The sequence below is a fragment of the Monopterus albus genome, unplaced genomic scaffold (assembly GCF_001952655.1).
Source record: "Monopterus albus unplaced genomic scaffold, M_albus_1.0 scaffold7.1, whole genome shotgun sequence".
Lineage (NCBI taxonomy): Eukaryota > Metazoa > Chordata > Actinopteri > Synbranchiformes > Synbranchidae > Monopterus > Monopterus albus.
The window spans coordinates 3,491,931-3,512,210 of NW_018127887.1; the positions used below are offsets into that span (position 1 = coordinate 3,491,931).

The 20,280-nt window shown below is 40.3% G+C and overlaps 3 protein-coding genes across 4 annotated transcripts in view; 2 read left to right on the forward strand and 1 right to left on the reverse strand.

Moving 5' to 3' along the window:
* Nucleotides 1-445: 445 nt before the first annotated feature.
* On the forward strand, nt 446-2,856 carry mansc4 (MANSC domain containing 4). 2 transcript variants are annotated; one of them, XM_020624338.1, is made up of 4 exons: nt 446-744; nt 829-963; nt 1,452-1,685; nt 1,813-2,856. In XM_020624338.1, exons 1-4 carry the CDS (start codon nt 525-527, stop codon nt 1,986-1,988), a joined length of 765 nt encoding a protein of 254 aa, XP_020479994.1. In that variant the 5' UTR covers nt 446-524; the 3' UTR covers nt 1,989-2,856. The 2 variants fall into 2 exon arrangements, with proteins under 2 accessions (XP_020479994.1, XP_020479987.1); XM_020624331.1 differs by having other exon boundaries at nt 1,452-2,856.
* Nucleotides 2,857-3,050: 194 nt separating this feature from the next.
* mrps35 (mitochondrial ribosomal protein S35) lies at nt 3,051-9,259 on the reverse strand. The gene is made up of 8 exons (XM_020624348.1): nt 9,085-9,259; nt 7,892-7,938; nt 7,157-7,324; nt 6,293-6,353; nt 6,047-6,186; nt 5,796-5,905; nt 5,629-5,698; nt 3,051-3,531 (listed from the first exon to the last, which is right to left on the reverse strand). Exons 1-8 carry the CDS (start codon nt 9,209-9,211, stop codon nt 3,262-3,264), a joined length of 993 nt encoding a protein of 330 aa, XP_020480004.1. The 5' UTR covers nt 9,212-9,259; the 3' UTR covers nt 3,051-3,261.
* Nucleotides 9,260-17,304: 8,045 nt separating this feature from the next.
* Nucleotides 17,305-20,280, forward strand: part of LOC109974252 (potassium voltage-gated channel subfamily KQT member 1-like) — a 20,571-nt gene continuing 17,595 nt past the window's right edge. The window contains exon 1 of the mRNA XM_020624356.1: nt 17,305-17,401. Within this exon, the coding sequence (XP_020480012.1) occupies nt 17,349-17,401 (53 nt within the window). The 5' untranslated portion in view covers nt 17,305-17,348. The remainder of the gene's footprint in view (nt 17,402-20,280) is intronic.

Sequence of the window (20,280 nt, forward strand, 5' to 3'; positions counted from 1 at the left end):
ATGTTATAATACTGCGATGAAGACACTCACACAAGGTGAGAGAAACAGCCTAACAGGTATAGCAAATCCAAATTCGTGGAGTGAAAGGCTTAATCTGATAATGACATAAATGGTTTTAGGCAGATTGCCACAGATATAACGATCCTTTCTAACATCTTATTAATATTATCCCAACGAGAGCAGAGGTACTGTTTTGTTCGCTCGAGTTTCTATAACGAGCACGTTTTACTTTACTATAAATAACTTTAATCGAATTTGGCTTTTAAAAAGATTTTTATATTCTCATGTTAATATGTGTATTATAGCGCTGTAGAAATTAGACCGAGCAGTTTGTACCACTGTGTGTGAGGAGACAGCACAGTCCGGACACGACTGGGTCTCCACCTCTTCCAGGTGCGTAGCAGTGACACACCTGCAGCGGGACTGGCACCAGTAAAACCAGACCGCTGTCTCCACTTCGCGCGTCCGAGTATTTTGGATTTTACTGAGTGTAATTTAACATGATCTGATTTACCGTGTGCGCAATGAATGTCACATGGGGTTTGCTGACGGCTTTGAGTCTGGTGTGCCACACCGAGTCCAAGTGCTCGCCGACGTCCTATTATAAAAACTGCTGGATCCGACGCTTCCCGGGTGTTTTCATCGATATGGAGGAATCTCAGAGGAGAGGAGCGCAGCTTTTGAAGCATTACCAGGAGGAGACTGCGCTGAAATGCAGCCGAACCTGCTGCCTTACGAGAAACTGTAAGTTTCTGGATCACACAAATATTGAGCCGTGCATCAGAGCGCTCTTCTTGTTCGTTCATATTTCGTCCTTTTTCCTCACAGTTTCTTGTAATTTGGCCATATTTCACTATGATACCACTCAAGAAAACGTCAACTGCTTCCACCTGCACTGTCCAACACTGGAGAGCTGCATCCTTGGTCACAGAGGCAATGTTGTTCTCTACAATATCACAAAGGGTAAGTGCTGAAAATGCCTTTCAGTGCACTAAACTGCTCAACAGTAGATAAATTTGCTATCTCTAACAGTCACATGCACGCAAAAGCATCAATAACAATAATCTAATACTATAACAGGGGATAATCTTTTTTATATAAAATGTAATTTCACTTCTAATACTTCAAATCATGTTTTCTACAAATACTTCTAATGCTTTGAGTAAGATTTTGACTCCAGGACATTTACTTGTAACAAAGTATTTTTTTTCAGTGTGGTATTGATAGTTACTTCAGTAAAGGATCTGAATATTATGTCCACTAGTTAGACCTACTACTGGTGCTACTACATCTAATGAAACAGCATCCCCCCTTTTATTGCATTTGAAGCAAATAAAAAAACTTTATAAAATAAAAATTCACTGATTATTCGCATTAAAATCCTATATTGTGTGAAGCCTACATGTATTTAACTATCAAAAAAGATGCTCATGGATGTCTTCATGTCCTAGGTGTGGATCCTGACCTGCTGGTGTTTGGAAAATACTTCACATCCAATGTGCGTGTATTACCCCACCACTACAGTCGAGTCAATGCCTCAGAGCCACTGCCCTCAGACAAGCGCCAGTTCATCCACCCGCCTCCACCTGCTTCCCTGCCTCTGACTTCAGCCCCCACAGTAAAACTCCCCATCCCAGTAAGCAGAGTGCTCACCACCGTTGCTGCCACTACGCTGCAGAGCACCGGTCAGCCTACAACACTTCACACAACTACAGCCACATTCTCTTCCACTTCAGCTGCTCCTGTAACAGTCTTTAAGAAACATGCACAAACAATAACCCCAACCACCTTCTTTAATTCTCCCACACACAGCATTACTCCTCCTCCTCCATCAACCACAGTTAGCTATTACAGTGTGCAGACCACTCCTGGCTTTTCTATCACATCTGCACAGCACTCCACATCCACCTCTACCCATCATCACGCCACTACCTTTCCTCAGTCAGCCACCAGCCCTCCAACTACCACAGCAGTTATGGGCCACGTAGAGAGCAGTAAGCAGCACCCCGATGCTACCAAAGGCAGCCTGGGGAGGAACCACACTGCAGGCAGCAGAGAGAACACCACAGAGGGGTTGGAACCCGGATGGCACACAGCCACACACACCTTGTTGGTTGCAGTGTCCATCTGTATCACGGTACTACTGAGTTGCTGTTGCTCCATTCTGCTGGTTGTGAGCTGGAGGGGTCAGAGGAAGAGGATGGGATGCTACCGGACATCACGGACAGGGAAAAGAGGCTCCATGCGTCTGATTAAGTATGTGCTGGTCAGAGACAGTTTGTGAAAGATGGGCTGGAACTGATATTTCTTTTGAAACTGCAATTTTTTTATGATGGAATCTAGAAAGAAGAGAATTTTGTCCATTACATTTTTTTTTAAATCCTTTCACAGACTCCATTATTCATATAGCAAGGATGCAGCTTCATATTGCTTTAAGGTCATGTCGTAGTTACTGTCAGGTGATGCAGTGAGGCTGAAGCGATATTTGAGCAGGCAACACTGTGTTATTATCAAAAACATATTTGACACAAGCTTGATTTCAATTATGACACAATGATTTTAAACAGAAGACCCAAATTCAGCCAGACCACAGCAGTTTGCCTCAAGAAAATCATTTTGGCTGAACTACATTTTACCAAACCTTAAAGATATTTGCTTGCTGTCTACACTGGGCTGAAGATGGCCTGCTATTTGCCTTGTGACCTGCAGTGACTTTCCTGTAGTCCTGCATGTCTCATCAGTGCATTGGGTTCCTCCCAGCCAAGAAGTGCAGGAACCAATACTCTTTAAGAGGGTGAGGTACTTTTCAACATCCTGCTACAGAAAGCATCCTTTCAGCTAGGGTCCTGCTCCTTGACCAGACAGTGATGGAGAGAGTGGAATGGGCACAGACGCTGGGCCAAGAACTAACTGAATGGAGCTTTTATTACCTAAAAGCTTTAGTCGTCATAGACATGAACGTCACGCAACTTTCAATCTTCAAAGACAAAGCACTCGCTAACAACAGCATACATTGTTTTTATTTTTGTATTAAAGGCGTCATCATAGGTTATTTTGGAAAATAAATGCATTATCTGAGACCCACGAGGCTGTAATAGACTGATGTATACTGGAGCAGTAACGATCTACAGTAAACTCTTGTGTTACTGGTAGGTAGATGAAACCCAAACTGCATTTAAAAATATTTAGTAGAACCTGCTACAGATCCCTACTGCTGTCGGTGACCGCCTTCATGTAATTACATTTGTTCATTGAGCTGTATTACAGGTTGAGTATTTTCTTGACGGCCTCTTTGTACTGCAGCATGGCGCTCTCACTGTCCCCTTCGTTCTTCAACCTTACGACCGAGTTCTTATACTCCTGCACCTCACTTCTTCTCAGCAGCTGCTCTTGCATTTCCTCGCCTTCTCCTTCCCCGGCCACTTTCATGCGTAATAGCATATCTAAAAGATTCTTTTGGGATGGGCTGTCCTCCCAGCTGTACTCCTCCATGTCTGCCACGGTCTTCTCAGCCTCCCAGGGTTCTGTTTTCTGAAGATTGGGGAAAAATGGAACATCTGTAAACTTTACATGCAGGTGGAAAAACGACCCAACCTGAGCGGTTGCCTGTAGTATATTTGAACTGTATATGCGTGATAACATACATTAGTTATGTCAGACTAACACTGTTAATTGGGGTTTTTTTTCCTTCAGGGTAGGTAGCAACAAAGGATATTAACAAGTTGATATGCCTCTAGTTTGAAACACAGTGTGGCAATAGATGTAAAATATGGCATTCTTGTTCACCCTTCACCCCTTCTTTGATGCTCCTTTTACAGCAATATTTCTCCATATATATTGCTCCATCCACTGCCGTCTAGCTGTCCTCACATTCCCTTGAGAACAATATGCTCCATTGTGCAGTAGCTTAAAGCAGGGCAACAACAAAGCCTCTGCTCTGCTGCTCTCTGGGTGTTTGAGGTTAACGACCATCATTACTGGTATATGCATCTGATCTACAGAAGATCCTCCCTGGATCAGTCCAAGCCCAAGTGAGTGAAGAGCCCTAGATCCCTGGGAGCAGATCAGTATATTCCCGTGAAACAATGACCTATTAAAATGACGAGTTTTAATTTAAACGTTTTCTATTATATATCTTGCTGCAAAAAAAGTAGTCTCTCTAGTGGTAAATGTCCACCCCCCGCAAGAGGCAGCTTTGAGCAGTCAGCCCCAACACTCTCCTGAATTAGTACACACTGGAATTAGCAGAAAAGGTCCGTCTCCCTGACTGCTAAAATAAAGTAACCCCAGTGGCTGCTAACAATTGGCCTCTTTGTAGTGTTCAGGTTGTAACACTAGCCCGAAAGGCTAGTGTTACAACCTGAACGTTATGCCGCTCTCACAGCTTCCACAAGCATGCCGGACAAGCACTGTGCCTTCCATTATGTGTCTAAAAGGTCAGTGGACAGTGTTCTGCTTCCTGGCTTGGACACCTTTGCTAGCTGAGAGAGATTTTTATTAATGCGCCTAAGCCATGACGGGAAACGCTCCTAAAGGCAGCAATGTACAATAAGGGGAGTCATTTACTTTTATGTAGCTGGCTGCAATATCATGTGAGCAGCACCTGGGCTAATGACCAGGTGGTAGAGTTCTCTGATGCTTAATGTGTTAGCTTAATAGTTGGCTTAATGTGAATTCGTATCAGGGTCAACACCTGATAGGGGAGTCTGTTTTCCCCTCAGTGGTGGGGAAATGTCAAATGGACAATGCTGCTGTTTGCCATCCTTCTAACCCATTCAAGTCTGACACCTCCTTAATGGGCTTAGTCTCAGATCGTAGAGCAAGATGGACGACAAGACCCCTGTGCCAAAGTGATAGTAGACAGAGGATTAAAAATCTCTCACTGATTTTCTTGTTCTCTTTCTTTTTTGGAAACTTCATATAGGATATTTTCCCTGTAACATTTTAAAGCCAACCTTCTCACAAAATACAAAAACAAATTAGAGCTCGACCATGGAACCTCTAACCAAAAACTGGTTTCCCTAATGATGGGATCACGTTCTGATCTGTTATCCAAATGCGGTATTTCCTCTTACTTATTTTATATGACTTACACTAAATGTTTAGGTATAACTTAGTTAAACTACACAGTACATATGAGTGTTAATGTTGGCCACTGAAACCCCTTCATGCATCAGTGTATGAGCTCGGGCATTATTATTCATCTGATTTCAAACACACTGAAGGAGAGTGGCGGTGGTAGTAGTGATACCAGAGAGCCACTGGCCTTTGAATGAATGGATACTTATTGAAAGAAGATGAAAGATCAGTAAACAGGAGGAAAAGACCAAGTCACAAGAAACCTGAGACAAAAGCGAACAGTGAAAAGACGCAGGTGCTTCGGCTCACCCATGATACAGTTTGTCACAAGGGCTGAAGTTGGATTTTTGGACTGTCTGGCTTAAATAATCTTTTCAGCCTAAAGGGGCTTGTTGATAATACTCTGTCACTCTGGCAACTGCTTCTTGTTTGTGTGTATTTATCCTTATGCAGTCACTGTAACTGATGTATCTGTCTGCTCAATCTTCAGACAACACAGAAATCTGTTATGAATACTATACAGTGTTGAGGGAACAGGTTTCAACTCACCCAGGACTCGTGGTAAAGGACAGTTAGTAGGTACATGGCATAGTCATGATTCTGCTTTCTCAGTGGGCAGCTGGTAGAGACAGAAATGAAAAGGCTGAGATTTACTGACATTTGTTTTATTTCTTTGAGTTTATTATTGTAGTATATAGAGAGGAAGCAGTGTTTACCTGTTAGTTGTGATGGTGAGGACATCGGTATCTTTGCAGTATCTCTCCCCAACAAGTTTGAGCATTTTCTTGCGTGCATGGTCATCCAAATTCAAACTGGACAGCTTTACCTAAGATTATCACAAGTGAAACATAAATCTGATTGATTAGGCAACGTTTTTTTCACATAAGCTTTTGTTCCACAAAACCCAGCTAAAACTAAGGTCAAAACATTTTTACAGAAATTGTAAAAAAAAAAAAAAGAAACTCACTTTGAGGTGAACAATACGAGCTAAAGGGTTTCTGAGAGATGGGCCAGCAGACACGTAGTCTGTGCTTTCGACTTTGATGGGGAAGTGTTCGTCACATTTGGCATCAGTGTCCAAGGCAGAGGGCCATTCTGTACAGAATGCTGACAGCAGAAAAATATACATGCCAAAGAAGCCCACGTATTTGTTTAGAAGGCAAGATTAATGCGCTGCTGAACGTAATGAGAAATAGCTTTTTAAAGAACTTACGTTTCAGAGCTTCACAGTGTTTCTTGATGGCTGCCGGTGTCAAATGCAGAAAGTTTGGTATCTGAAAGCGATTATGAGTGAAAGATGACATGACTGTTCATGTAACAAAGGTGAAAATGTGCAGCAGTTTTACATCCCTGTGCATGGTAAACAAAGTCGCACACTAAATCTATCCTCTTCATCCTTTGTGGTGAGGATATTATATAATGCATACAATTATATAACACATTCTATACTGACATCAAAATAACTTCTTGTCGGTAGCGTCGTTGGATTGTGTTTGGACACAAGCCCAACGTCTATGAGATAAAAAAGTAAAAGATTGAAGCTTTAAACATAAGGGGTGCACAGCAGTAGAGCCCCTCGTGGCAGAGCAAGAGAATATAGGCTGCACAGCAAAGCTCCAGCTGTGATGGCTGAACGTAGTGGATCTGCTTGAATCGGCTTGAGCCCAGATGGAGCAGCTGGCGTCTGGACACAGCAGCTCAGTAATCCGGGCACAGACATAGAGCCATCAGAGACATGCAGCAAAGCAAAAGGTGCTCCACCACTGCTGTGAGAGCACTGGCCTGCTACAATTAACCTAGCTAGTCATAATGAATACTAGGAGGCAAATGCTAAGATATACACTACTGATCAATAGTTATAGAACATCCCCACATAGCTAAACATTGTCTGTATAAGATCTTAATCTTTTAAATCATGTGCAGATAGCACAGCAACTTAATGTAGTAGCTAATATGTAAGCATTTGTAGCTCTCTATTTGTTATTGTTGACTGAGGATGTAATTATGTTTTCTTGTTTATTTTTTAATAACAGGAAGCACTACAATGTCCTGACTATTATAAATAATGAAGCCTGACCTTGATCAGCTCCAAGTTGCCCCTTTTCTCTGGCGGAACACCTCCCTTCGTAGGGTAGCCCATCCTAACTGGTAGAGGGACTGCATTTGCTTTGAAGGGTGCTGCAGCTGGATAAACTGCAGTCCAGTCCTGATCCACTGGCATCTTTTGTGTCCTGGGCTCCTCTACCTGATGCCCAAAACACAGATGGCAAAAGAAGCTTTTCCATTAAGAAACTATGAGAAAATTAATGACTGCTCATTGGGGAACTATAGCTGTTTTTTAAAAATGAAAATCATCATGTCTGGTCTATTCAGTAAGGACTGTCATCAGATTTCTAATTAAATATCTTGTCTCATTTAATGCACAGACAGATGACAAATTAAAGGAAAACCTGAACCAATGAGTGATATCTATAAAGATGGGAGGACAAAAGGGGTCATTGAATAGTGTGAGTATAAAAATAATGTCAATCATAACATCTCAACCCAGTTGAACACCTATGGGAGATTTTGGACCAACGTGTTAGAGAGCATCTCCACCACGATCATCAAAGCACTACTGAGGGAATATGTTCATCCCTCCAGTAGCGTTCAGTAACTTGTAGAGTCAAGGCCAAGGTGCGTTGAAGTGGTTCTGGTGGCACATGATGGGCCAGCATTTTACTAAGAGACTTTGTTGGTTTTTCCTTTAATTTGTATACGTTCATCTTCTTCATCACTGTCAAAAAAACAGACTTAAAAGTTGCACACTTACATCTCTCTTTCTACCCATGGATTTCCTACTGCTTCTATCTGGAAGACCTAAAATTGATAATAATACAAGTTTAGCCAGGGTGTGTTCACAAATAAACACATACATCCAAACTTTGTTAACCCAACAAAACGCCCTAAAAATGCTGCTGACACAACTACCTTCAGACACAAGCCACTTTCACACCACAAAGATCCAATGTAATGTGCAATTTTTTATTTACATGTACTTACTGTATTTACTTTGTGATTTTGTTTATAAACAATTGTTTAAAAAAAAACTACATACTGTGTGTATAGTTTGGATGTGTGTAGACTGTATATATGGTTTACAACTGAAATAATTAGCTGAAATCAATCACGTTTGATTTGTATTTGATAAATCTACAGTCATGTTGACATTTGTCAAGCAAAAATGTCAAAGGTTTTCTAACTCCAGCTTCTTAATCCTAAGAATTTACAATGTCTTTTGTGATACTGAACCAAAATAAATAAATAAATCTTTGGATTTTGGACCTCCTGCCAAACAAAACAAGCAATCTGATGGCATCACCTTAAATTTCAACAAAGTGTAATGGATCATTTCTACTCTTTCTTGACATCTTACAAACAAAAAAGTTGAGAAAACAATCATCAGATTGCTTAATCATGTATAGTATGTTTAATATGCATTAGTCTTCTTGGGTTTCTTTAAATATACTGTTGTTTTTCTCCTTCCTTAATTTCCCCATCTGGGGCGTTTGTCTGTAAAACATCAGAACGTGGTTATATTCCGCTTGGCACTTTCTCATAACCTTAATTTTATTTGGATTTCCGGACTGATTATACTGTGAGCTGTTTTCCGGCCGCCAAAAACAACAGAAGAAGAACATTATTATAATCATTATTATAATTATTATACTGTGGTCGCCGGCCGGAAGGTAGCTTATGATGGAGAGAGAACATGTCACCTGAGTAGCAAATGCAGAAGTATGAAAACCGAGACAGCTTTGCCTACATCTCTACATCAGTTTTCTCCATTTACCTAGTTAATCATCCATCAAGGTTAGAAAGATCCTAACTCTAAAAGCACATCACTTTCAAAGGGACGGAGGTAGCCTATCAACTGACAGCATCTCGAGCAGTTACATTAGCTTAGCGTGCAGCTATGGTTCTAAGTTAGCGTCAGCTATTTTAACAGCGACAGGTAAAACTCACGTTTATTTCCAGTAGAAGATTTTACAGACAAAGCCGTCGCATATGCGACTCTGTTAACCGATTTCTGTAGGCCAAGAACATTTATTCGAGCTAAACACAAAAATGCCATTCTTCTGTGGGTAGCCATGTTTTTCTCAATGAATACGGCAACTGGCGAGGTACAAACGGTAGGAATTGTGAAATGTTTACAGAAGACTAGACGTTTGGTGCCCCCTACAGGTGAGCACAGGTGTGAAATCACACCATCGGGGTAAAGCGGACAACTGCCACTTACAAGGACTCTTAGTTGAAAGCGCTAGGTTTACTATCCTTTATCCTTTGCGTCTACATAATTTAATTAATCGAAAATTTGCTGGAAATTGTCACCACATCGAGTTCTCTATCCCCAAGCTTCTGTCCCTTCTCGTGTAATGGGAGTCATGAATTGATTTAGGTTATATTGTATAAGCTATTGCATATTCAATTTTTTGCCAATTAATTCTATATCATATAATTGGTTAATCGTTTGAGTTAATAATTTCAGCTAGACAGAAAGGGGAAATAATTCTGTCACTGTCAGCCTATAGTCAGTAGGGGCATAAAACACATCTTTTCCACAGTGGTTAACCCAGTAACGCAATTCATATTGTATGAAGGGGAATCATTCAGGCGAAGGCAATACGCTAATAAAGAAGCATAGAAAATATTTTAGCGAGAACATAATGACAGTAAGCCTTCTTCATTTTTATTTACACTAGTGCATTATGTGTATCCAGCGGCTGCCCCGCTGCCAGCTGCTGCTTTTTGAAAGCTGTGGCGCGTTCATTTACCCTCGGAAAATTGTCTTTCCTATATAGCAAGTGCTAAACGCGGTCTGTGCTAGTGTATTTTGGTGTTTTAGGAGAAATTCCTGGACAGACTAGTAGATCACATCACATAGCCAGCCCCCCTCGGTGTTTAATGTTGTACTTTCCTAAATGAAGTTGTGTTTCAACCAGACATACCAAGCCTTTGGGATTTATACTGTTGGTAGGACAGCACAATCACTTTGAAGGCATCACTTCTGACTCAGGAACCTCATGATGGGCATTTTCCACATTTTTGACAATGACAATTTTATGAAATTTAAAAAAGTGGATTCATCAATGAGTAAAGTAGGCCTAATTGTTCACTTCATCACTCATACTCTGAATACACAATACTCCATTTTGTCAAATATGGCTAAGCGATCACAAATAATTATCTCTTTATATATTACAGCAGGTTATAAAATACATTTTTGCTGTATTTGCTGCACATTTACGTTTTCACATATATGGTAGCCCACAGTTACCTGTGCTTTTCAGCTATTCGGTAATAATAGAATATTAGAATACCGTTGTTTGCTCGCGATATGATTTCAAACATTTCCCTGACCCTTGAATGCAGCATGTGTTCAGGCACAAGCTGCGATGCGCTTCAAAGGGATAAGCCCTGCAGGCAGGAACCGATTGAAGACTTGTACTCTTTCTGCTTTATCAATGTTGCATATGTTTTTGAGCGCCGGGAGATAACTTCCAACCTATGTATTTAAGTTAATTTACTGCTGGATCCTGTTTTCATAAAAAGGAAAAAGCCGAACTTGTTGCCTGGCATCAGAGATATTTTCACGTTATCGGCAAGATTTCAACTTGAGGTGTGTTTTTGCAGGTAAGATTTGACACATTAGTTTGGCATGTTTAATTCTTTAAGGTCTGAAATGAAAAAAAAAAAGGGATGTTTTGGGGAGTGGAAGCTGGATGTTCACTATTGTAACCCATATGCAGTCATTTAGGTGGTGTTACAGGTTCCATGGGTCGGTTCAGTTTGATGGAAAGTCACACAATACTCTGTAACTGTAGAGTCCCACAGAAGCCCGTGCGTGTCTGACAGTTCATTGTGTCTGGTGACTGTGTAGTTTTAAAGGTAGAAACCCAATCTACAGGGAAACAGCAGCGCGTGTGGCTCTTGTCATCAGTTCATCCATACTTGAAGACAGATGTGGATGGGGCCTTCAATTAGTCTTCTCTTATGTCCCAGGAGACTTTTCCGATCCTTTTAAGCAACATCCGGCCATCCGTCACACTACCTGGTTTAGTGTCTATCCAGAGAAGATAACTGAACCATCTAATTAATACACTAATTAATTGCAAGTCTGCACGAGGGAAAAGTGGCTTGGACATATAAAATGTTTTGCAAAGTTATCCTGCAGGTTAACTGCAAGACATTTACAATATATTACACACAATATGTAGGATGTATTCCTCATTTGCAGCCTATGGACAATTCACACAATAAAAATAATGGTTTCTCTATATCAGCTCTATGTCTTCTCATGTTATTGTTAGTATACAGATGGGTGACAAAGGAAAATCTTTATTAAATGAGTGGAAATAAAAACATGCAGGGGCCTTGGATTAATCTGACAGTTATTTTTTGGATTATCTTTTTATTCACAGAACGTCAAATATTGGTAAAAATGCCCCTTTTGACTATCCACAGTCAAATGTGGTGTCTTCAAATTTCTTGTTTTGTCCAATTAACAAATCCAAAGATATTGAGTTTATTATCCTGTACGACAAACAAAAGCATGAAATCCTTATAGTTAAGAAGGTAGAATCAAAAATGTTGTTTTCTATCAATGAGCTGAGTAATGGTTGCAGCTATTGCAGATAGTGAATGATTTATTGAGTTTGAAAAAGTGTGTTGAACATAATGAAATTGTTTATGAAGAATGATGTTTCATTCCTCCAGCAGAGGAGCACTGCTGCTGTTCTGGAGACATTTTACTAAAAAGGTCTGTGTTGTTCACTTTATAGTAGACTTTCCTTTAAATTGTCACCCATCTGTAGATTTAATTTGTCATCTCAATAACTGCTAATAGTTGCCTGGACTCACATAATTAATTTAATAAATTACATCTGGCAAGTAGTGAAGATTTTGACAGCGTTTTTTTTGTTGACACGATCTGACTGTTACTGTAAAGAAAATAAGAGAGAACAAGGCAAAATACAGTCATTCACATGGCTGCGACTTTATTTTTGTACATTCATCACTTTAAACTCCCGAATATCTTTTTTTGGTAGCTTTCACCGGTTTGTTGCTCCAAGCACATTAAAGCATTCTGAATTATTTGGAAATACTTTGTACTGTAAAAAAGATAAGTAGTAAAAAAAGATAACACATAATTTGTGGGAAAGCAAAATAAAGGTGATTCAGCAAACTAAGCATTGCACTGTTCATGTGTTGTGTTTTTCAGAATTTTTAATAATTAATTAATAAGGCTCTTGCTTGCAGAGAGCAAGGTTTTCAATCATACTATCTCCATGGCTCTTGTCACCTCTTCCACTGCAGGAATGGCCACACATGCAGCCCAGCAGAGAGAGCTCTTGTCTGCAGCCGGTAGCTAGCCATGCCTAGCTAGGTGTCTTATCCTGCTGGTCTCTTACCTTCTACCTGAACCTTTGGCACAGCCTCCAGGACTTCCAGATCTCCTTTTGACCCTCTCTGAACTGGACCATCGTGTGGGGGTGGGGGGCAACATGGAAAGACGTGCACGCCCCTACCATATGACATGCCGTGTGCAAGGGAACTATGGCAGCAGGATGGGGAGTTCCTTTATAAGTTGCCATCCCAATGGATATGCCAGCACGAGCCTCAGCCAGGACCAGGACAGGGATGCGGACCTTGCAGCTTCCACAGGCACTAGTACCAGTAGAACTACCCCACAGGCTCCTTCACTTGACACCAGCCACTACTGTCCTGTTTCACTGGAACTGGACTCCGCAGCGGTAAATAATGGATCAGGCATTCCCTGCTCTCCACCAGTGGGCACAAAGAACCCAGCACTGCAGATCATGCCCATCCGGCCCTCTATTACTTCTGTCCCGCCACCTCTACCTCGTTCGAGCTGGCTGCATCATCATCAAAAGGATTTCCAGAGCCCTTATATCCAGACTAGCATGCAGGGGGATGTTTACAACTTCCTAGAGAGACCTGCTGGATTGAAATGTTTCCTCTACCACTTTCTTGTGTGAGTACTTGGTTGTTTATATGTATACTGCAGACCTCAGGTCTGTTAGGCAGGAATGTAGAATGAACAGACATGTTTACAGATGACCTAAAGGCTGACAAACTGTATTAGGCTCAAAAGGTAGAATTACAGTAAATAAACATAATTAGGAGTGTTCAGGGAAAACAGTATCCCTGAACACAATGCAAACAAGCTAGTTAGCATTTAATTAAAAGTGACACAACACAATTAATGAGATTTTCATTAATTATGACAAGGCAGTGCTACAAGCTTCTAAAAAATTCCACAAAGACACAAAATGAGTGTGACTTTGGCTATGTGGATCTGTGCATTGTTAGCTCCACTTACTCTCTCATTAATTACATCTAGTGCAGTATTTCATTCCAGTATCAGGTTCTGGTTCCCAGTAACATAGGGAGAGATGTGTGTGCTCGTGTGGTGGCTGTCTGCTGTGTTAAGATAGCTCAAAAGCAACAGGTCAGTGCAATCTGGGAAACCCCACCTCTGGCCCTCTGTTTTTTTCTGCTCTCCTATAGTGTCAACAGATCAGCAACTTCATTTATAAAACACTGAGCCGCCTTCTTGATGCTGCTAAGCGGACCTGCCAGGGGCCCACACTGCCGTATAGTTAAAACAAACAGCTTACGTGAATCATTTTATTAAGTGCCACTTAGGAGCTCTGCCTCTCCCTTTTGGTGTTAAAATGCTTGGACTGTGATAAAGCTGAAGTATTTTAGTATGGTGTAAGACCAGGCTGCAGAATTTGAATTAGAGGATATATTTTTATATTTTATATATTTTGATGTTACATGCAAAAATTTAGTATGTACATCGATACAAATCATCCAGTGATCTCCTCGTGTGTCATTTTACTTCATTCAAATATGCTGGAAAATAAACTGAACATTGTGTGTTATTAAATCAAATAAGTAGCTCAAATAATATGAAAAACGTGATAAAACATATGTAAATGTATTCTGGCTACGTGTCTTGTATCTTAGTAAGATAGTGGAAACTAAATAGAACCTTTTTATATGTAACCAGTGCTCATTTAGGCTTTTATTTATAAATAATTATATGAGAAAACTGACAAAGTGTGTCTCATCCTTTTACAACCTATTTGCCTTTTTGTATGTAGAAATTCTTCCACTGTGGTGAAGTTAAGGATGAACTTTCCACCTGCAAAGTTTAAAATCATCTAAGAACTTGCAAAACTCAAGTGACCATTGAAATTGTAGAAGTGAATTCAATGTAGAAATATTGTAATGACAGTTTAGCACCATATAGTACACGGGTTGCCATCAGTTTTTTTTTTTGTGGCTACATTTCCACACCATATACAAATGTCCAGCATCTCACTTTCAATCAATCAAAATTTATTTATAAGGACATTTAAATACACTATAATATTGTAATGGCTCATGACTCAGCAGTTAGGCAGCTCTGGCCAAGAATAAGCAAGATCATATTGTGACAACATCTGAAAACCATCTTATGGTTTTCAACCTTAATCAAACTATTTAATCATTCAAACCTAGTATAAGCATAATGTTTATTCTATAAAGAGGGCAGGTATTTCTACCACTTCCCAGCTCTTGCTGTGTTCAATTATGCTTAAACTGTGTTCCCTTGTCAGTCAAAGGTGAAGGGAAACACTCTCTCTCCTCTACTGTACATGTGCTTTGGGTGCCCTGCATTGCTGATAATGTGTCCCACCAGTTATTTAAGTTATAGCTAATGTCCTCCCTCTCCTAGAGGAGAGAAACCCTGAGGCTTTCCTTCATTTAATATTAACCTCTTCAGCCTGCCCCCTCGCTGACACTCCTTTAATTAACTTTTACTTGTCAGTGGCTGTTGTTAGTGGCCATCTATTCTCCTGTGCCAATCACTAAAAGAGGCCAGGTATGATAACTGCATAAAGGGTTGTATGCAGTTATCATAACAGCTCTAAATGGCCTGCTCTACATTACTATGACACACATACAGACAGGTGGTTGCTTTATTCATCACGCTGAAGCCAGGATCAACAGTGTTTTCAGCAAATTCAGCGCTCATACACAGTGAACATTTGCATAGGTCCACTGTCACACATACACTGATGTGCAAATATGGCTGATTACAAAATAAAATGAAGGACAAAATATTCAAATATATGGGCTCATAGGGGCTTACACATCCAAAAATGCTCCCATCAACACTCCATCTGGCTGTTTCAAAACATCTATCCAATCAAGAAGTGCCATAACAGGATAAAACACACCACGCACAATTGTATATGTGCACTGCATATGTGTGTAGTGCATACATAATCCAAGTAAGCCTTTTCTGTAACAGTATACAGATTCAGCTGATTTGAAAGCTGGTATAGATCCAAATACATTTATTTAGAAGTTGTTAAAATGGTATTTTACTAATCTTAACAAAAAAATCTAAATAATCAAAGATGCAGTGAAGTTTTTATTTTTTACATGGTGCAAAATTGTGTTTTTGCATCTACTCTGACCCCGTGGCTGTCACTTCTGTAAATGTTATACATAAGTGCTCTATACAAATCATCACAATTATTTAATGATGAATTAATCAGTGAAAGGTCATTAAAAGTAAATAACAGTGAAATTGAAGCAGTTATAACAGTTGCTGTTGCAGACTTTCTTTAGGGGTCATCGGGGAGTATTCTCTCTCCACGTGATGGAGAAGAACACTGAATGTTTATTATACACAAAATGTATATAATATGTAAAATGTCACATTGTCCAACCCCTGAGTAGAAGCACATACATACATACCTGCAGATACCACGCTAATGGTGACAGTCAGTCAGAGTGGGTAGAAATCCCTTGGGTTTGGGATGGGATACATGGATATGTCTGAAAGGAGTCTTATGCAATGGCATGTAGACTCAGCAGCACACAGACAGCCTGGGGCAATGATCCCCTTCATGTTTGGGCCACTCCCTCTGACTCTTTTACATAACCATAGGCAATAAACATGCGCTGTATGTCCTCATGATGCATAAATGCCCTTCTTCAAGTGCAAGTAGATTAGAAGAATACCTCTTGGTCTTCTTTTCCATCAAGTCTAACAGTTCAGTTTCTTATAGCATGTTGCAGGGCAGCCAGGTTGCTGTGGAGCAAGCATTGCACCTGTTTCTCCTCATGGAAATGCAGTGGACCAGATGTTGTCTGTAATACTTAGCTTTGTTGTGTGTGTTTTTTTTTTTTTTTTAATCTGGACAGATTATTGAAATGGTTATGGTGAATATTCAGCTTCTAGGCTTTCCCCTTCATCCATGTGGAAAGGGCAGGAAGGAAAACTCTTGCTATATCTACTTATAAGAGATTACTGACTGAATGAAGTGTGACCCAGTGTATGCATCACTTCCATTTCTCAGTAGTAGTAAGTTAAGTGCACTGAGGAATACACTATATTGTAATGCAGAATTGACACGTTCTGCATTACAATCACAGTGAATAGTTTTGCTTCTTCCAATGTCTGCCAACTCTAATACCACCCAAGCCCAAAACTGACGTGTACAGTACATGTTGGAGTCAGTATTTATGAATGACACTGTACCTCTTCCAACCATTCATCTTGCCCTTGAACCTGTAAAGAGGATTTACTTTTAGTTTCCAAGTGTTTGGTGAACAAGATGATAGCTAAGTCAGGATGGAATATCTGCGTTTGTGGCTAGTGGCTGAAGTGGTGTAATCCACCCTAAGCTCTTCTGTGGATGGGATGGGGAGGGGTGTTAGTAAAGAGGGCTGCTGAGTGCTGATCTGTCTCTGACCATGCTTGCCAGCACCGATAAAGGCAATTTGCTTGCTCTTGGCTTCACGTTTGTGCTTGTTAAAGTCCCAAATCCTTTTTTTCCATGCTATGCCTAAGAAGCAGTCTCAGAATAGAGAGGTGTTTAGCCCCAAAACCAAGAGAAATCTCAGCATTTTACTAATATGTAAACACAATGGGATATATGTCAGCCAGCTCACATGGAACAAAATTTATTACTGGAGCCTGAATGTGCAGAGAGTATACGCAAGTTCTAAATCCCAATTCCCTTAATTGCATCCATGTGTCCCTCACTTCCACTGTTCCTTGTATCTTATTCCCACCCACATAAGGTGCAGGAATAGGAGCTTGGAGCATCCTTCAAGATAGTATACAGGTGCCTTCTGGTGCATGATGGGAAACAGGGCGGGACTTTGGCTTTGACTCTGTTTGAAGGGGCTGTGAAAACATGGCTGATGCTACATGTGGTGACAGAGAAGAAAATGGGTGTTTTGGGGAAAGGTAAGCAGATGTAAGATCTTAAAGCTGGAGTTATAATGACTTAAGATGTTGTAGTGATGGATTGGTTGTTGGTTTGCTGAAAGCTACTGTTGGACTGTGATAAAAAGCTTTCTTAGCTTTAAGGGTAACCTGGTTGTGAAATGGTTTAATTTTGGGGTTTTAGAGAGGTCTGCTGGTAAAAGGATAAGCAGGAAGCATAAATAGCTTTGTGTTCTGAGTAGTGTTGGTGAACATGCTATATGCCTTTACTGAGTTGACTACAGGAGTTGTTTGTCACACAGTACTAGTTAGTTATTGCTCTAGAGGCCAGTGTTGAATGTGTGGGTGCAGATAAAGAGTGCTGGGAGGTCAATCCCAGCTGACATTGGGCAAGAGGTGGGGTACGCCCTGGACAGGTTGCCAGGCTATCACAGGCTTTTTCTAAACATTTCCTTCAGTTATTCCTTCAAATACTCACCTCTGTTTACAGCCCTTTACAATGTAGGAGGACTATGTTTGGATATTATATAAATGTTCACACATTAAAAGTGTGAACATACTCTGCGTTTGACAGTCACACTTGAGATCACATTGTCTGTGTATTTAGGTGACGTTCCCTAAGCTTATATTGCTGTAGTTTCACAGCTAATTGAGTCAAATGTTTGGTGTGTGTGGCTTGTGATGTACTTATATCAGTGAAATGGGACAGATCTGCAGTCAGTAATACTTGCTAAAGCCCCAGCTGTTTTGATTTAATCAGGTCCCAGGGTTTTGGCCTGGCTAAATAAGGTTGCCTAATGGTAGTGAGTGACCCAGTCCTGTCCGCAGCGAGCACCTCTTCGGCGTGTCAACGCAAAAGCTTTCTAATATGATGTAAAAAAAAACAACAAAAAACTAAACCAATCGGTCTAGATACCATCTGTACACAGCCTAACTAAATACACCAGCACAGTCCAGTCATGACTTTTAGCTTCATGATGACTTTTTTTTTTCTTTTTTAATTCATGGAAATGTGTCAGGAGACATTGGTGGTAAACTTAAAGCCCTGACAACAACTCTACTGCAGCAGCTCTCAATGCTGCAGACAATGAATAAAAATGTAATTTACATCACTCATTTATACAGTCTACACTGCAACATTCTCTTAATGGTTTTCCTGTAATATATTTGATCTAATGTCCTGTATAACATAACTGGAGATAAGAGTGCAAGTCTGAAATTTTTTTTTGTGGCAGGAAGGTTTGGTTTCAGCTAATAGCATTGTACAGCAGAGGTGCAGTATGACAAATGCCACTGAACTGAACAAGCCACCCTGGTTTTAACCCAAAGAAGCTCTGTTCGTGTTGCTCACTGTCAGTGTAGATATCATCACCTGCTCGCTCACATTGTATGTTTGGGTTCCAGCATTTAACAGAGCACATCATTTTGACTGTGGGTGTACCCAAAACTCATTTATGGACCAGGCTATATATTCAGTATGATCCATTAAAAATCCCTTGACCATCCTGATCAGTCATCCATAACTAATGAACCATATGCTATAGGCCCCATCATTTTGTTTTGGAAACACAGTTTACATTCTTTAAGCCTCTGAAGGCTTGAAAATATGGCAAGTTGTAAGTTTTACTGTATGTTCATTTGTTGTTGTTTATATGAACTACATTAGATACAGAACTAGCTGCAACCCTGTGCTGGATTAACTGTCTAGTGAATTATGACATTTGTTACAGTATGTGGAATCCAAGAGATATTGCAGTGCACTGTTATTGTTGTCATACTGGGATCCTTTAGTCCCAAGGGCATATTTCACTCTAGCATCCCAAGATGTGACTGATTTATTGGGATTGTTGGAGTTTAGACCATAAAGTGAATACAAGACATGCTCTCCATGTGGCACAAATAGAAGACCAAGCCAAAACAGCATCCGCTGTGTCATCCTAGGTTGCCTCACCCTGCTCACCCTAGGCAAAAAGGCATATGTCATTGGAGGGATAACGTCACTTCAACTCAGTCTCTTTTTGATAATTGGCTTTCTTATAGGTCGATGAATACACTCTGAACATTATACTCCAGTGCTTTTGTATTTAGCTTGCAGTTGAGTTTTAAACAGAATGCAAAAGGAAGAGGAGGAGGTGTGTCTTTGTTGACTAGTAATCCTCATAGTAAAATCAATGGGATGAGCTTGCAAATTGCCTGGCAAACTGAATGGCCTTAATGTTGTCTCTAACAGTTGCCTCTGCCATTATAATAGCTTTTATTTGAGCAGCTGCAGGGCGAAGTAGAGAAATGTAAGTTTGTCACCCTCTTATTTTTAGCTTCTGTAAAACAATATTGTGTGCTCTATTGACATGACTGCAGCAAACAAAGCTACACAATACACTGTACAGTAAGTACTGTTCAGTTATGAAGCCTCACTGACATTCAGGGCAATGATCTCAAACTGAAATCAGGTGTGATCAAAGGAAGCACATGCTTTTTTTTTTTTAATTCTTCATAATTGATTCATTATTTTGAGAAATCAGCCACATGTTGTTTTGAGATAACAAGATAAATGAACCTGTTATCATTAGAGAATTATATTTGAAAGCTCACGGTAAGGAAATAATTGAGTTGACAATCTTGAGCCTGACTCACAGGGGCCTCACTGAATTATTGTGCCAGTCTTTTGATTTGTATGGCTTGCAAACATTTCTGTACATCTATATGCACAAATAATAATAAACAGACCTATAACCTTTCCAGTATATGGCATGAAAAACTGGTCCATGCATTTGTTACTTCCAGGCTGGACTACTGTAACTCTTTACTATCAGGATGTCCCAATAATTCCCTAAAAAGCCTCCAGTTAATCCAAAATGCTGCAGCCAGAGTACTGACAGGAACTAGCAAGAGAGATCATA

Bases quoted from the DNA above. Each gene is read 5' to 3' on its own strand.
- mansc4 (XM_020624331.1), top strand. From the start codon at position 525: ATGAATGTCACATGGGGTTTGCTGACGGCTTTGAGTCTGGTGTGCCAC. The intron at 745-828 runs GTAAGTTTCTGG...TTTTCCTCACAG, and splicing joins CTGCTGCCTTACGAGAAACT to TTTCTTGTAATTTGGCCATA. The intron at 964-1,451 runs GTAAGTGCTGAA...TTCATGTCCTAG, and splicing joins TCTCTACAATATCACAAAGG to GTGTGGATCCTGACCTGCTG.
- mrps35 (XM_020624348.1), bottom strand. From the start codon at position 9,211: ATGGCTACCCACAGAAGAATGGCATTTTTGTGTTTAGCTCGAATAAAT. The intron at 7,939-9,084 runs GTGAGTTTTACC...TATCAATTTTAG, and splicing joins ATCTTCTACTGGAAATAAAC to GTCTTCCAGATAGAAGCAGT. The intron at 6,187-6,292 runs GTAAGTTCTTTA...TTCTGCTGTCAG, and splicing joins ACACTGTGAAGCTCTGAAAC to CATTCTGTACAGAATGGCCC.